This window comes from Ixodes scapularis, unplaced genomic scaffold (assembly GCF_016920785.2).
Source record: "Ixodes scapularis isolate PalLabHiFi unplaced genomic scaffold, ASM1692078v2 PGA_scaffold13__105_contigs__length_92229423, whole genome shotgun sequence".
NCBI classification, from domain to species: domain Eukaryota; kingdom Metazoa; phylum Arthropoda; class Arachnida; order Ixodida; family Ixodidae; genus Ixodes; species Ixodes scapularis.
In genome coordinates, this window is record NW_024609839.1 from 87,841,274 (window position 1) to 87,858,971 (window position 17,698).

The window sequence follows — 17,698 nt, forward strand, 5'->3', positions numbered from 1 at the left end:
ATAGACTTTTCATTGAATCCTGGCATATCCAAACGACGCCAGAAAACGTAAATAGGCGCTTCGGTGCTCTGCCAGCAGTCTATGGCAAAGGCAAAGGAAGATGGAAAAATACTGCTGCTCAACGGCCATCGCCATAGTCACCCCCGAAGAAGGGTCGAGTAGGCCTCGAATCGAGGGCCTCTATTTTTAGGATTTGGTTGGTCGTACTTTAATTATTTAAGCCCTATTTCAGTTACATTAATTCTCCAGTCAGGGGTGATTGAAGGCCTGTCTAATTGCGGTGGTCCCCCAAACTTTTCTTTTAGCGTTTTTAGTGGATATCTTTTGCACAGCCTCTAGCGTACACGAACTAATTTTGAAATCCATGGCGAACCAAGTGCGCGGTCGTTTTCAAAATAAACCGCAAAAAAGTTCGGGGAACAAACAAAAAAACAAACAACAGACAGAGAAAAAAGAAAAGATAACGACAGGGCAAAAAATCCCAAGACATTATTTTAATGCGCCAAACATTTATGCGAGCTCGGTCGGTTTCCCACCCACTTGCGCCGAAAAGTTACGGCCGCGGTTATACCAATATAAGCTAAGGAGAAAAAGAAATAATTCAGGGCAAACTCGGAGAACTCCGGTGCTCATTTGAATGCCAAACGTATCCTAATCGCCTCTATTTTCGAAATTTTTCGCGATCACTCCCACTTCCGAGATTCTTCCACCTCCAGCACAGATGACAACAGTGTAACTTTTGCTGACTTTTTCTTCTCAGTATTGTTACGCTTATTCGAACACCTTAAGTGGAGAAGTCTCGACGCTAAAGATCCCAAGACACCCTAAATTCCCCCGCCGCTCTTTTTTTTTTTTTTTTTGTTGTTATGTCAACAGAACGGATATTGTATTTATGTATGAATGCGCAGCGTGTCATTGCATATAGTGACTTTTTTCTTCTTTTTTTTTCACGAACCTGTTTACCGACTAGTTTCAGTTTCGCCTTTATTTTTGTATCTTCGGAGAGTACGAGTTCTCGCAAGACGACATGAAAAGGGTTCCTTCTCGGGAAGGAACTTCCGGATGAGGGCCGACGTGGAACCGAAGCGTTCTCGGGGCTCGGATCGCGTTCACGCGTGGCTCGAGAATAGAAAAAAATAATCGTAAAAAAAATGGTTCAAGTTTTCTGAGATGAAAGCGAACCTCTTGCGTCAGGCCCTGCACTCCGCTCAGCCCGCAGCTGACAGTGCAGTGGGAGCTACGCGCTCGCCAGATAAGCAGCCGCCCTCCGCTTTAGTACCCGATCCCACTGTGCGCCTGGGTATGAGCAGGAGGGTGATCACGTGACGAAAGGCAGGCGTATGACTGGTCCAACGAGTACGTAGCTTCCACCGCACTGTCAGCTTAAGGGCCCAACGGAGTATACACGTGCAGGCCCTCGGGTATGGGCGGACTTGGAAAGAGAAGATATAACGACACTCCGTCCGTGGATCCAGGACAGCCCTCTTATCGCCCTGCCATGCAAACTTACCTATCCTCCTCAAAAGTTGGAAGTAATTTAGGCTGTCGGTTACCTGTGGAACGAAGCTGTCCTAACTGTTATCGATTGGCTCTTTAGAACGGGCGTCGAACGATTTATTGCCTACACACGGCAACGTTTTTTCTTTTTTTTTTTTTAGGTAGCAGTTGCTTACGAAATTTCGCCGCGGATCTTCCTGTACGTTTAATGCAGGATTTAGAATGGACAGCGTGCTGGTAAGGAGAATATAAATGATGGGAGGAAGTGGGAAGTCGTTTTGTCCGTCCTTGTTTTGTGTTCTTTCCATTATTGATATTTTTTCATGTAGGGTCGTCGCAACAGTGACGTCCTAGTCCAACCAAGGTCACTAGATTAGCTCAACTCCCGCGAAGGGGCTCAAAAACTGTCTATTGCGTAGAGTATATGCACTCTAAAAAAAGTCCGTTCTTGAAAAGGTTCTTCGACGCCCCAAGACCTCTTTCAGCTCCTGCAGAACGGTTTCGCCTCGAGCACCATCGCCCCCTGGCGCACTAGAAGAGCAACTGGATTAAAAAAAGAGCTTAAAAGAACCCCTTTTAGGGTTTTTCACAAAGAACCCTTTTAGGGAGTGCTTAAAAGAACATTTTAGGTTGAGAAATATGGACAAGCCGAAGAACCCCTAAGAGTTGTTTTACGACCAGATATTTTTTAGAGCGTGAGGTCAAGCAGCATCAAGTTGTTGTTGTTGAGGAAATCTTTTATTTTATGAAAAGAAAGGGATATGGGGACTAGAAAGAAATAGGTGATCTTGATCGAGGCTGTGCCTTAATATATATGCATTCCTCATCAGGGTACGCTGAAGTTACTCTATAGTGGCCATCCCCAAAACGGAGGTGCGTCAAACGACGGAACGCGAACCGTGGGGAAAGAGGGGTTACTGCTCGTGCAAGCAGCGGCGTCCATCTGATCTCAGCAGCAGCAGCAGCTCTATCTGAGCTTCTGCTCAGATCTGATCTGATCTGAGCTGCTTGCTTAGATCTGCTGATCTGAGCTGCTCGCTTAGATCTGCTGATCTGAGCAAGCAACAGCGTCCATCTGAGCTTCTGCTCAGATCTTATCTGATCTGAGCAGCAGCAGCAGCTCCATCTGAGCAGCTGCTCAGATCTGATGTGATCTGAGCTGCTTGCTTAAATCTGCTGATCTGAGCAAGCAGCAGCGTCCATCTGAGCTGCTGCTGAGATCTTATCTGATCTGAGCAGCAGCAGCAGCTCCATCTGAGCTGCTGCTCAGATCTGATCTGATCTGAGCTGCTTGCTTAGATGTGCTGATCTGAGCAAGCAGCAGCGTCCATCTGAGCTGATCTAGTAACGTTGAGTGCGACGTGACGCCGTGGCGTAATGTGACGTCACTTCACGCCGTGACATTTATGGAGACATTTTGCGGGAACATTAGTTAGCTACATTTATCGGAAAAATGTCCGCATGCGGTGTGATCGTCGTTGCGTCATAGTATGCGTGGTGCAGAGGGTGCAGCAGACTTGGCATTGCCTCGCTTGTCGACAAAATTTGTTTGAAAAGACAGTGATTTTTTTTGTTGTTGTTCACAATATTTCTTTTCTCAAATATTTTATCACGTGACTATTTACCCACTTATCTAAGTTATTTTTACGCATACAACATATTAAATGAAAATAATTTTTTTTTAAATTTAGTTTTAATTTTTACTTTATTTTCCTTTTCACCGGACGTTCCAAGGTAACGTCCTACCGTTCTTGCTCTCTCAGTGACTATACCTAATAGTTCGCTGCAGAACTAAATAACAAAAAAAATTACAAAATCTTCTTTTTTGATGTTTTGAATGCTTAGACGAGGAAACCCTAACGACAGCATAGAGTAATCGCTGGGCGTAAAATACCGATTCACAAAATGTGTTTCAATATGTTTTGAGAGTGCTCCCACAGCAATATTTCCAATATATTAAAATTATAGAATGTTATTTCAGATAAATAAAAGATAAGCTCTATATTTTTTTTTATAATAATCTCAGTTATTATTTACATTTCAGGTTTCGCAAGATATGTCTTTAATCGTAATACATCCAAGACTAGTCAAAAAAAGAAGAAATAAAGAAGACGGCTATCACGACGCCGTGATTGGTTGAGACGTTGAGACGTTGTGTGTGGTTGTCCGTCTTTGTGTCGGTGTTTTCTCCCTTTAAATGTCTTTTATATTTTATAACTTTCAGCGTAATTTATTGATATTAGTAAGCAGTATGGACATCTCAAGAAGACATACTACAGGCTGCAGCGTAAATGTTCCTTTTTCTTCGAATATAAAGATTTTTTTTCTTAGGGAGCTTAAGTAGGTCGTTTTCCAGGGCCCGCTACCGTAACGGGCACGCGCTTCAGAGCATGCATCGAAGTGGCAGCGCAAGCTCCAGCTACAAATGGCGGGACCTGAAAACACGATCTACTAAGACTCTCTATTAATGTTACGTGACACCATCGGCTATGTTACGTGCCCTTATCGGGCGGTTGAACAAAATATCACAGCTTCCAATATCGTCGCTGCGCCGACGGAAGGATAGACAGCGTTCACGCGACTTTTGCCTTTCAGGAAGCAGTCCCAAGAAGCCTTCTTCAACGTTCGCAGAAGCTCTGACCTTACAAACATCAGCGAAACCGACGCCGCGTAGCGGCAACGCCGAGAATCTCCGAAGGGGAGGTCGTTCCGAATCTGTCGTCTGCTACCGCTGCTTGATTCCCGTAGGTACCATAGAAACAGACATAGCTTCCAGTAAATATTTTTATGCTTCCACCTTGTCATGCATACGCACAAACTAGAAGGAGGTCTCTACCGTCGAAAAATCTCTTTGCTTTCCTATGTAACACCGATTTTAATCTGCCGTCAAAAAATATATATGGTGGTCCGTGGGCTGAACGACGAAAACGACCTCCTTTCGTTCGCCATTTTGCCCGCTGGAGTCGCGAATATGCGCTTGCGTTTGGGATAGTCAACGTAAAAGAGAAGATCCGCGTACTCACCTTGGCGATCCAGCCGATAAAGAAGTACCGGGAAAAGTAGAGGAAGAGCAGGAAATGAGGCAACGCTTGAGGATCCTCCGGAGCGGAAATGATCAGGAAGGCTTTATTCTGAGAGGAAACAGAGCGTTAACAATCCGAATTTCTTACTGCCTTGAAGACAGTAGTACGTCAATTTAGAAACTAGCTCGACACACAACGGTCTGGATTTGAGTATTTGCCTAATAAGACCCTTAAAATGTCTGATCTGCGCAATATGTGTCCCAATTCAGGCGGATTGAGAATTTGCTAGCTAGGGAACGCCAACTTCCACTTGCTTTTGATGCTGTCTGTGTTCTATAAGGGCCTTCTGCTGCTCTGTTCCGGAGTGACTTTAGAATATGCTCAAATCAGGAACGTTAGGCCTAGAAAAAGCCCCGCAGCACCACACGCGGCGCCCTTTCCCTTCGCAGAAATGCGTGACGTCATAGCCCATGAAAGTCCAGCCACTGCCCGGAAAATGGCTACTTCAATGACCTTTGCTAGAGGGCGCCCAATGACGCAACCTTCTGTGCAAAGATTAGCGCTAGAGGAGGTCAGGGGTGTCAGGGTTGTTTTCTTGCATATTTGTTTTACCACATTATATGTCGTCAGATTTGTTCGACATCGAAAAGTAAGTTCGCCAGAAAATGGCGTCTGGCGCCTCCATTTTAACCACCAACGCTGATTGCAGTTGCAGTTATCAGTTGTAGCGAATGTAAGCTATTCATATAAGGAGTATTTCGAAGGCGCATTGAATTTCCTTCAGCTATTGCGTTTCATAAAAAAGGACAACTGGTCGGAGTTCCGGCGTTGGTAACACCAGACACTGAAGTAGACTAATTTTATACTCTTATGAGGTATGCAAAGTATATTCAACAATATCTTTTATTTTTTGCTTTTTAGTATTTGAGGTATACTTTTAGTGCTCGTAACCTAGAGGTGCGGTCTTCAAGTCGATCCAGCCTGAGTGTGCGTAGTAAAAGTATACATTTAATATACGGCTAATAAGCTAAAAATGAATCTAAGCATAATTTACGAAGTGCTTCCTAACAGCACAAAATCAGTTTTAATGTATTACATATATCCAAGACCAGTGTTGCAGGAATGAAAACAAATGCGTGCGTAACCTAGTATTCTACCATGGATTGATTTTTTTTTTTTTTTTACTTACGTAGTTTTGAGTAAGGAAGTAGACAGTCACTGCAATCGACAGCAGAAGCGCCACGGCGCTAGTGATGGAGAAGACGAGAAACGCGAGTACCTTGTTACCCTGGAAGTAACAACAGCACCAGAATGTTAGAAATAAACGCAAACTTGGCCGTATTTGCTGTCCCGTCACCGGAACAAGATAATCACATTAAGACCCTGTCAAAGAGATGTCTTCTTTACAGAGTAAATAATGACCTAGCTACAATCGGACATAGGCCGGGCACCTTTGTTAGACGGTAAAGAGAAAGATAGAAGGACTTATACATGGAAATTTCAAACACAAATTGGGGAAACCGAACCCGGAAGCCAAAATTTAAATACCTACACACTGGTGACGGTGCTAGACTAGTTCAACTAAAAAAAGTAAAAAAAAAAAAAAAAAGCAACAAAAAAAAAGCAAAAAAAAAAAGTGAGAGGCGAGAATGCAAGGGAAATTAAATTTCGGTAATGCGCAGGTCGGGAAAACAAGATATGAATGAAGGGTTTGATAATTTAGGTACTTGATATTTTACTTGTGCACCTCTTTACTGTTTGAGGCTAAAATATAAGTTATAATATAAGGTCAAATTTTAAGAGGTAGAAACATTGTGCGCCGTGGGTCATATAGACGGCGATACTTAGAAACATGGTTTTGATGTGCACGGAGCTTCGTGTTCAGCGCTGTCTGAAGGGGTAAGGTATCTTGCGGGAGCGCTGGGTTGTGCAGACGAAGTTGGAAGAACGGGCGATAAAAATATTGCAGACACAAAGAGGAGGCTAGAATATTAGAGGGAAAGGTCTAAAGAAGCGTAATGTTACAGAAAATTGGTGGTTTAGACGATTTACCGAAACAAAAGTCACAGAAAAAATTAAATTTAAAAGGAAGGGATGTAAATGTTTCTAGGATAGATGGCGCAAGCTACCACCCCATATTAAGAGTTTGGCCACTAGCATCCATACATATATATCCAACTTTTTTTAAATGAGACAGGCCCGATAAGCATCAACGTACCGCGTTCCCTAACCTAAATCAGCGAACCCCAGAGGGGACCTAAGGTATTCGAGTTAGAATTGGTTTTACTATATTAATAAAAGGCCTGTCATTACGGTGAATGTTTTAATGTCAACATTATAAAGTGTGGCCCGTAACTTTTTTTATGTGTTTTTATGGGGCTCGGAGGAAACTATACGGGTGAACAAGCGTCACGATAAGGTGAGTAAACAGCTAAAATTCGTTAATTTGATTTGTTAGTTAGATCATGTTGCAATTGCTATTTGAAAGGAACTCATTAACAGAGTCTAAATCTAGAACAATCTGCGAATCGGGTTTTGAGATGTGCATCGATGAGCAGTTTAGTTTCCCGATTCTGAAACCGGACGCAGGAAGAGCACCGGAAGTCGTGCCCTCAATAACGCATATAAGTGCGACGCAGTCATTTCAGTCACGTCGTCACTATCTCGATAGCGCGCCCTTGATAGACGTGCCGACGGCACGCTGCCGAGATAATGACTTGTTGCAAAAACGTGTACGCCATTCTCTTACGCTTGCTTCTGAACAAGGCTCCCGGAGCTTTTCTTGCATCCAGTTTCAGATAGGCGACAAAAACGCGAAAACTTATCGACAAATACCCATAAGGCGATTGCTTTTTCGCAAAGCATTTCAATTGATTTATCCTCCAATATAAATTACCATCAAGACGGCAATTGTAACGCGATCCATCAAACTGTTACTAAAAAGATAATGAACAAATTTTAGGCATAAACTGTTATACTTCCCCGTAGCGTCGGTCGAGACGGGATCCGTGTACCGTTCACTTCCCTTTAAACAGTAAGTCTGTTCGAATTAAAGCAACCATCTTGTATATACTGTAAAATGGAAATTGTTTAAATTTATCATAGTATTGAGGAGCCACATGCTTTGATTTGATAGCATGTGCTCAGGAGACGACGAAGTTTTATCGAATGTAGAAATCTCGCGTTAGAAGCGGATAATCTATTGCATTCTCAACTGGTCACCGACTATAAAAGGTGCACTTTTAGTACATAGTAGTTGCGCTGCGATAATGATAGCCCATTACAATACGATGCACCCGCAAAAGGTATCGACGGAGTATCGGGTACAGTTATCGGAATGGGAAAAAAAAAACAAAAAAAAAACACGCTATACTATCATTTCTTAGAATCTTCGTGCCCTTTATGGAGCGATATCTTCGGCGTTGGAGATAAAGGCTTACCCGGTTTCCCCATATTAAGAGAAGGGCGGGCACCAGGTACACCAGATGGAAGGCCAAGAAGGAGATGACGCAGTAGGTGTATTCTGTAACAAGGTTATACAAGCACAGTGCATTATAGAGACCAACATGCTGTTTACAAAGAAGTCCGCGAGTGCCCACACCAGGCCTGGCCACTGCGCAGAAACCATATTTGCATGAGAGGAAGCGCCTCCGCATGCGCAGTACCGACAGCAGCGCCACCCCAGCGGCGTGATGTCAGAGGGTTGAGTTAGTGTATATATGGTTCTGCGTTTTAGGCGTATACCGGTAAACGCCGAAAATGAACTCCCAAACGGGTTATCTGAAAATCAGAAGAAAAAATAACGACAACAACAAAAACAACGAAAAGCTCCGAATAAAAAAATATTTTTCCTCAAATAAAGAAAAAAACAATTTTTACAGGACGAAATATTTATCTAGAGATTTATTTTGTCTTGACCCGGAAAGCAGCCAACTTTAGACGGTACTCATCCTAAGTAATCAAATTACTGTTAATCGATTGATTTTTGGACTACATTTTTCACCTTCTGATTACTTGTGTTGGGTGGTAATCACAAGAGTAGTCTGATTACGTTTGAAACTAATAAAATTATTCGTAAGCGTTACTAATTTCATTTCCCTTCCTAACTGTGTGCTTTGTTTCCAGAACTTTTCCACCAAGGAATCCTCCAACCGACTTTTTTCAAGAGGATGGTCTACATCCCCTTGTGGATGTAGACCACCCCCTTGTGGTGGTGGATATAAAAATGTTTGTAATTCGGTCATTCTAACCCAATAACGGATGGCACGAAAGACCCGTTTTTCAAGCCGCGAGAGAGATATGCCGTTTTTGAAAATCTGAATTAATTGGAAAGAGTAATTAAATATACTAATTGAAGACTTTTTGATTCAGAATAATTGTAATCAATTACTTTTTTGAGTAACCTGTTCAAAACTGAACACAGCCAGCGCTGAACTGTCGGCAAAGCTGATGGTTTCTTAGAAAGTCACACCCTTTTATCGCGTTTCCTTTTCCTATCGGTACCGGGGCGATTTCTAAGTATTCGTGTCACGCCCTTGTTCCCAGAAGGGTGGGAAATCCTACGCCCGTGTTTTGCTTTCTTCAACATAAGCTCCGATCAACGCCGACTTTTTTGTTAGACAACGAAAATTTGACACCGTAAAACTCAGAATCTCTGTCTGCGTGTGTGTTCGTGAGTGTGTGTGTGTGTGTGTGTGTGTGTGTGTGTGTGCGTGCGTGCGTGCGTGTGTGTGTGTGTTTGTGTGCGTGCGTGCGTGCGTGCGTGCGTGCGTGTGTGCGCGTGTGTGCGTGTGTGCGTGTGTGCGTGTGTGTGTGTGCGTGTGTGTTTGTGCGTGTAGGTGTGTGTGCGTGTGTGTGCGTGTGTGTCGGGGGGGGAAGGGGGGAGGGGGGATTAGCCGCCAAAAATACCCTAAATTCGAAAAAAAAAAAACACACCTGAGGACATGAAACTTAGTAATAAATAAGGTTCCGTGTGTTTGGTGTTCATTTTAGTTTTCAAATTCAGGATGTGTGTTTTTTTTTGTTTTTTTTTGGGGGGGGGGGGAGGGGGTATTTTTCTACAGATTCGGTGTTTTTGTGATAATTTGTCTTGTCTAAATTAGTTCCAACTTAAACAATTTCCCCCAAAAATTTATACCGAAAACACGGAACTTCAGATATCAAGTGAGGAAGCTTCGGAGGAGAACTGGAACCGTGCGTTAAAAAAAATCTTGCACACTTAGAAATAAAAAAAAAAACGATTAGAAACAAACAAATTTACCACTAGATGAGATCAATACCTGGCTACTATATTCAAAGGTATTCGTGACGTTGCTGATTACTTTTTTGTTACTGTATTAGTTCATACATTTTTAAGCATATATTTATAACTGTGCAAGAATCGTATAAATCGACTAGGTATGGTTCGTCACATTTTGTCAAAAAATGAATTCTCACTGTGCAGCTCAAGTGATGTATTGTTTCAAAAGATGTACGCACCGTTTGCCGTTTTATTTTATTGAAAAATCAGCCAAATGTATCTCGATCATTCACTTCTACGTTGCCGCTAACGGGCTGGTAGTATTAAAAATCAATAGTGTAAATAAATAAATAAATAAGATCACGTTTTTGTTCCAAGTTGATTGACACCGTTTTTTTTTCGGCAAGAATCAGTTTTTTTTTTTTTTTTTTTATGTAACGAGTATTTTCTAGGCGTTTTACCAATTCTGTCCCAGCTACATACTTGAAAACTAATAAAATTCAAAAGGTAGATGATATAAAGTATTTAGGATTAATTACTCTTTTAAATATTTGTGAGCTCGCTAAATAAGTACGTCACCGCGACCCGACCCGACCCCCCCCCCCCCCCCTCCAACAAATATTAAAACTAATGAACAAAAAGTAAGGGCGCAAACGAGCTGGTGTACATTGCACATGGTTGAAAAAAACCCGAGACTGCGGGTAAACGACACAACACTAAAAAGTCTCCCGGAATAGGGGCACACAACCACTCTCTCCTTTTTCTTCCCCCTTCTCCCCTTCCCTTTCCTAAATCTTTCAACTCAATAAAGTTTTTCAACAACAACAACTAACACAGCTGAAATTTTTATCTTCCAAACCTGGTTATATAGGCACTTCGATACAAAAGAAAAAAAGGGGGAGAGGGTGAGAACCCCAAGACTAAAAACTAACCCAGTCGGGGCCTGGCAGAGACCTAATTATGTTGTGGGCTTCGGGTGTGTCTGCCGTAGATGAGACACTTCGCAAGTACCACCGCCAGCCTGGGGTCATTAACGTGCATCCCTCAGTAGTGATACAAAGCCACACGCTGGTATCGAAGCTCATCCAGATCGAAACGGGCAGGGGTGGCCAGATAAACCGGAATCCCCATGTTCTTTGCTGCGCGAGCTTTCGCTCCACAACAAAGACCCCAAAATCGTTCGGCTTAATTAGAGAGTTTGAACGCTCGCATACCCAAACTAAAGGTTTTAACCCGTTTCTTTCAACAATAAAACCAAATTGGCAGATATACGCGCACAAAGGTTTCAACGTACCATAGCGTAATTTAATCTCCTTGAAAGGTATGGACCCGTTCTTTCCTTCCCACAGGTTTCCGTAGTCTTCGGGCGACAGTAGGGTGATCAGACACCACCCACATGCCCAGATTTCGAAGATTTCGAGCTGAAATAAAACGGAATTCAACGGATTACGTTCTTTGCTTTCTCTATACTGTGCCTGGAAGGCGGCTTCGACTGGTGCGTTTAGCGTCCTATATATCTTTCGGCGACGAATCGAAAGTTGCAACAAATGACGTCACAAAAGCCGCAATGTCACTGCTGCCGGACGTCACAATCCTGGCGGTTGCTGTAGAAATGTTGACGAAAACAGGCGAGCGGACGCGAGGGTCGCTGTCATCGCGGCGCCGTGTCTCGTGTCTGATATGTGGCAGGCAAGTTCGTCTGCTCATTTTGCAGGGGTTGGGGTTGACGTCAGAACACCGAGCTCTGAATGGTACTGATCGAAGGAGAGTGGGTGGACTTCGAGGCAACTTGATTTGAGGTCTCCTCACTATCTTTCAATCAGAGCCAACCAGAGCTCGTCGTTCTGACGTCACCACAACCCCTGCAAAGGAAGCAAACGATATTGCGTTCCGCGTCTGCAACAGAGCAGCCGTCGGCTACATCTACCTCTGCCGCTGTGACACCACCAGGATCGCGGCAGGTGCTTTTATGACCTCATCAGACATAAATCTAAGAACCAGATTTGAGGACGCTGCATACACACCAGCCCGAGACGCGCTGAAGAGCGTCACAATGTTGTTCAAAAACATATTTTGGCAGGCGTAAGTTAACCAAAACACGCAAGCATGATAAGCAGTCCCAAAAAATCACCCGCGAGCCACTGACAAAAAAAAGTGTTTTTGCTTACCATATAAAAATAGCATAAATACTGACAGCACGGGAAGAGATACGAGACTAACGTTCTATCAAATTATCAATTTTGGCACATGGGAACGTCATCTGACACTCACGGAAAGATTATTACGATATGCAAAATTATAGTCGGCGACAGGTGAAAGAAGCCACTAGATTATCTGCTTTGAATGCGAGTCTTCTGCCCTTGATAACACTTCGCCGCACGCGCAGCCAAAGCCCAGTGGAAGGCAATGAACGCGTGCCAACGTTATTAGATTAGCTCAGTCACGGAACTGCTCATAGACGCTGCTTGCACGGGCAATACCCCCCTTCACGCACCACGACTCGCTTCCCGTCGTTCGACGCGCCCGACGGCCGCTATAGCAACTCCAGCGTATTCTATGAAATACGTATACGTTTCAAAGCACAGCGTCAAGATAGCGTTCCAGCTGTGCTCTATGGAACACACAGTTATGAAACGAAAATCTGGATGGCGCTTCAAACGACGGGAGGCGGACTGCAGTGAGTGAGGTGGGTACCCCCCCTCCGCGGGAGTTCCACAACTGAGGTAGACTAGTAGCTTTGGCGCGTGTTAGAAGCGATGCATCTGATGACTTCTTAAAGGAGCCATGAAGCGATTTTTCTGGTTTCCCTAAATACTACTTAGAATGACTCCCTAACGTTAATAACTGAATAAACTTGCCTTAGCTTTTCTTTCTAGGCCATGGCAGTCGCCAAATAAATTCGCGAATTATGAGCATCGTTCATCCCCTCAACTCGGAGCCAGAAAACGTGGCCACGTGACCTGGTGCCTACCCTATGCCGCTAACGTTAATCATAGCCACGCGCTGGGGTTGGCAAGGTAAGAAAACACGTGTTCAGCTTCAGGCATTGTTAAAGTTGGAGTATTATCATCACCGCAGTGGCTGGACACGACTCCCTACCCTATAGTGTCCACCGAGGCATTGATTGTTACGAGCCCAAGTCTAGTGTTCACGCAGTTTTCGTGTCCAATCCATGAGCCGCGCTCGACTGTCGTCAGGCGGGTGGTTTTGATACTACAATTACGTCATCAGTTTTTGCGAAGGCAAAACTAAAAGAAATAGTCCCTTTTTATCCTCGCAACTTCGCCGCGACAAACAAGCTTCTGAATCAGTGGCGGTCACTTCCGAGTATAGTTGGGCCAGAAAAGGACCAGCACGCCTCTGCGAAGTCATGAACATTCCAACCCGATATGGCTTCATGACCCCTTTAATCTGTGATTTAATACGGGCAGATGTATTATTAGGGACTTTTAGCAAACGGTTACCGTGTTCCGCATACCGCACTACGGGCGCCTGGTCACGGTGTCACCCGGGCGCGCGCTTAAAGGCATGCTTCAAGGGCGCCCGTAGTGCGGTACGCGGAACACGGTAACGGTTTGCTAAAAGTCACAGTTAACAGCGCGTCTGTACTTCACTCATAAACACCGCACCCTCTGCTTTTAAAGTGCCTTGTTTTGTATCTTCTACGTTTTCTTTTTTCGCTCCTGCTTGAATTGCTATATGTTCTAAATAAGTAAAAACAAATTTAAACGAATGCATAATGGTACTTCGGGTCCCAACAAGTACAGAACCTTCAGTCACGCGCCAACCTCAGGCACATGAGAGTTAAAGGGAAACTAAGGCGCTTCTGTATTTGAGGGAAAAAAAAAAGAAACACTTAAATCGTCTTAATTTGGCCTCCAGGATCACGAATATCGAGATTATTTTTCAACTTGGTGCACGGAGGGCGCAGAAGGCATTTTTAAAGTACCGTTGAAGCCCTTCCCGGAGATGGCATGATATACAGATTTTTCGGAATCTCAGCTCCCGCGCTTCTTCAACGCCTGTCAAAGCTATGTTCGTGCACTTTCGCTATTTTCAGAAAGGACAGAAAAAAAACGTCACGACTGGTGTCAGTGCGAGGGAATATACCTGGCAAGCCCGCAATTGCACGCGCTGCCCACACGAGCGACTCGCGCTCGGCGGCCAAAACATCTGTGTATGACGTAACAAGTGGTCGGAGGGTTTTCGTGTTTTCTCGTGTTCAGTTACATTTTCACGGGAAACGAACGTCATATTCAGATTCGCGGAATAAAAATACTCGAGAATTCACCTCTAACTCGTTTTTTTGAAGGACCTCTTTAGCTTCCCTTTAAGCGTCTTGTTTCTTCGCTTCCTTTAATTCGCCTTTATATAAAGAGCAATTTTTAAATCCGTTCAAAGATATCGAATACCTTAGTAGAAATCTTTAAAAAAAGTATAATTATCTATACTCCTTGTCAAAAAAATTCGGCAGAGACACTTAAAACTGCTTACGTGTAGGAATGCTTTCGCATTCCTACACGTAGCGCATTTCTACAAGCAGCGCGCCACGTCTTCCTATCGCGCACGGCGCTACGGCGGTGACATCCCGCTCCCCCACTGCGCAGGCGCGACGAACCCTGTCGGCTTCACGACGGCTTCTGTGACGAAGCATCGCGTAACTGCGCTTTTCTTTGCGTTTTATTTCTGAAGCGTGTCCGTTTTGACTACTGAATAACTTGTTTTCGTTACGAGAATATAGGCTGTTTGCTTGACCAAGGGTGTGCATTTAGCAGTCTATTAGTTTACTAGTGGATTTATGGCCGGTATATATGGCTGCATCAATTATGGAGGCAACGGAAGTGACGTACATTGAATGTCGAAGGCGAGATAAGATGTAAATGTCGCACTCAACAATGGTAGTAAGCCCCACGAAACGCAACATACCGGATAACAGATTAACCGCTCAGCTTCCGACCATCTTGATATTATGGCATATCTAAAGCTTAGCACTGTGAAACGTTCTTTGTCTAAATAATTCACACGAATACAAATCGCGTCTAGTAGGATGTAACAGGCCGAGAACCGAAATTCATCAACATAAACGAGATCTCTTTTTCGCGACAAGGTTATCAGGATTACTCACAATGGTTATCAGGGCAACGACGTTAATCATGCACTTGTAAGGCTTGGCCTCACGTCTTCTGCGCTCCGACAGGCTCAATATATTATCCATGGTGTCCTTTTGACGACCGCGTTTTTGGACCCTCGATGGCAGACACTTAATTCCACGGGTGACACAATTTGTCCGGAGAGACGAAGGTCGCTTCGGTTGTACCAGGACCTTGTGGTTGAGGCGCGAACCTTTGGTATGTTGCCTTGACTCTTAAAAACTTGCAGTTCTTCGCAGGCAGTGCTGATGAACTCACTCTTTTTTCGCAATCTTAATGACCCACGAAGATGAACCTAAGGATCGACGAACTTGCGAGTTCTTGGGAGATAACCCTTTTGTTAACCTGAATGCACCAGACACTTCAAAAGCCTCGTTCTTGCCGCTTGCCTTCCGTTCAACTCTTTCTCTCTCACGGTATGCAAACTAGCGTTGTTTCCGGTCAATCCGTCAGCCTTGAATCGCTCGCCGCCCGTAGAAGACAACCCTCTGGTACCCACTGCACGCGTCAAGAATACAAGCCCAGTCCGTGACGTGATCTGATCCTTGAAGTGATCTCGCTGAGGGCGTCCACCACCTTAGAAAGAACGACGGGTCAAACACGCAGTTCCATCGCCGCCTCACACACAGGTATCCCTGTTGCCTTCAACGGCCGGGTCATCGATGTCCGACTTCTCATCCCTGGCGACGTCACCGCCTTCTCCTGCGCAAATGTTGTGTGGCGGGCGGCCCGATAAGGGGCACCGTTACGACGGCTGCTCCCCGTGCCCGGTATGCCGTTATCAGAAACGATAAGATAGCAGCGCTTCTATGGGCGGTGTTCGAAGGCGCTTCGCAGCGTCACCGGGCGGCTCCTGCAACAGGTATTGCGGCTCGTGGACTTTGGTGTATTTGCGGGATCGGGATTTCTGCCATAGCTCTGACAGCGGACGAGAGGACTGGGGAGAGATAAACGATAGGTCGAAGTCGCCCGCGTTCCACGAACGTTCTCAATGACTTATATCAGGATTCTTTTTTTTTTTCTCGGCGAGTCCTTTATGGCACAAGCTAGCGCAAGTAACTAACTGCGCAGATAGGTACAGGTCGCATTTTCCTCGACCCTTAAGTGATCATGGTCTAATGCGGCTCTATAAAAACGCTCCTCTTCCAAGTAAAAAAAAACACTCTAATAAGCCTATTAATTTATTAATCAACAAAAATTGACACATAAACATTGAATATTGTAAAAACATTAAAAATCGGTTCTTTGTTAACCTCAGCCTGTCACTGGAAGCATCGATAAGTAAAATTTTGCGTAAACCAAGTTACTGTTAATGAATTTAAAGGAAACCGGGCAGATTTACCGCAACACGTGCGATTCCGTTCCGACATTCGGTACCTTACAGAAACACTATGCGAAATATTGTTCCATATATAATACTTACTTTACTCATTCTGTGTTTGGGATGCAAATAAATTATGCGTATGTTTCAAACTATCAGAAGGAGCACAGAAGTTACAAGTGGTGGCCGTTGCAATATCTAACTCTACGTGTCTTTGTATGCGTCACGACGATTACTAGAACCAGTTTAAGAATATAAACCTAAGCTGGTTAGGCGAATCTTCGCACACTGAATGATTTGATTCGGGTGATCACAGATCAAAAGACATGAAGCAAAAACCTTTAGTTAGCAACACAGAGGGAGTTTTGTCCTTATCGATACTAAAGCCCCTCTATCCTGGGAAAAGTGGCGCCATTCAATCTTGCAGGAATGCTAGATGCACGTCCCTCGCGCCAATTCTGGGAAGAACATGGCGTCTGAAATCTAGCTCAGTGCTGCGCTGTGCCGCCATGATCTTCCCAAGGGCTGCACGTTGCACGTGCCTCGTGCATCGACGTACTTTGCGCTACTTTTAAAACATGAAGGGGCTTTAATCGATACGGGTGTATCCACAAGAGCCCTATATACCAATTCCATTTTCGACACGGAGGTTTCACTCTATTCTCGAGAAACAAAACAAGCAAAAACAAAAACATTGTCAGGTTAAGGGTAACAGGTGGTAATTAAGAACAAAAAACAACTACAAACAACAAATATTAATTGCCCCAGGAGCAGGCTCGAGCCGTCAGCCGCCCCTATCTGCTAGAGTCTATTTTCGTAGACCCTGCCACCTTGGCAGACGTGTCAGCCAGATAAAGCGTACTTTGTAGACCGTGACAGCCGAAGCTACAGATAGGCTACACGATTTCCCGTTTTTATTCTCGAGTAAAAAAACAAGTCGATGTCTTTTTAATTTGTTTAGTTTGTAAAAAAAAAAAGTATGTTTTCAGTAGGGGAAAATGTGACTACCGTAATAATATACAGACAAGATGTAATTTCTTATTTGAAGCTTGCTTCATACAACACGCTTAGCACACAATCTACTGACTATGAAAACCTTGAAATTTGTCAAAAACTTTTTTATATAACCGTTTGGGTCTGAAAGGAGAATTTTACAATTTAAGTACGTAACTGTTGTTTTTCGGTGCTAATCGGTTGTTTGTTTTCGACGCCGGTGGATCTTCACAGTTTTCATTTGGTTGAAATCGAGATGACTTCTACCTGGTAACAGCTGTGTTAAATTATTGGATAACCAGGTAGATACGACAGAGCCCCAAATATTGGGCAGCGGCTAGCATTTTATGTTTATGTTTTATTACGATAAATAAGATATGTTTTACGATGAAATGTGGTACGCTATACGCCATGTATAGTATTCACCTTTGATACCCTTGCTTTAAACGTCCAGACCCACTGGACTGAGGCGCCA

At 44.0% G+C, this 17,698-nt stretch overlaps 1 protein-coding gene across 1 annotated transcript in view; it reads right to left on the reverse strand.

Annotated features, from left to right (window-relative positions):
- LOC115326839 overlaps nt 1–15,902 on the reverse strand; it is a 48,025-nt gene extending 32,123 nt beyond the window's left edge. Inside the window, exons 1-5 of the mRNA XM_040211345.3 lie at nt 14,885–15,902; nt 11,054–11,180; nt 7,961–8,043; nt 5,710–5,808; nt 4,521–4,628 (exon numbers count right to left, since the gene is read on the reverse strand). Coding sequence (XP_040067279.1) covers nt 4,521–4,628; nt 5,710–5,808; nt 7,961–8,043; nt 11,054–11,180; nt 14,885–14,974 — 507 coding nt within the window. The 5' untranslated portion in view covers nt 14,975–15,902. The remainder of the gene's footprint in view (nt 1–4,520; nt 4,629–5,709; nt 5,809–7,960; nt 8,044–11,053; nt 11,181–14,884) is intronic.
- Nucleotides 15,903–17,698: the final 1,796 nt, after the last annotated feature.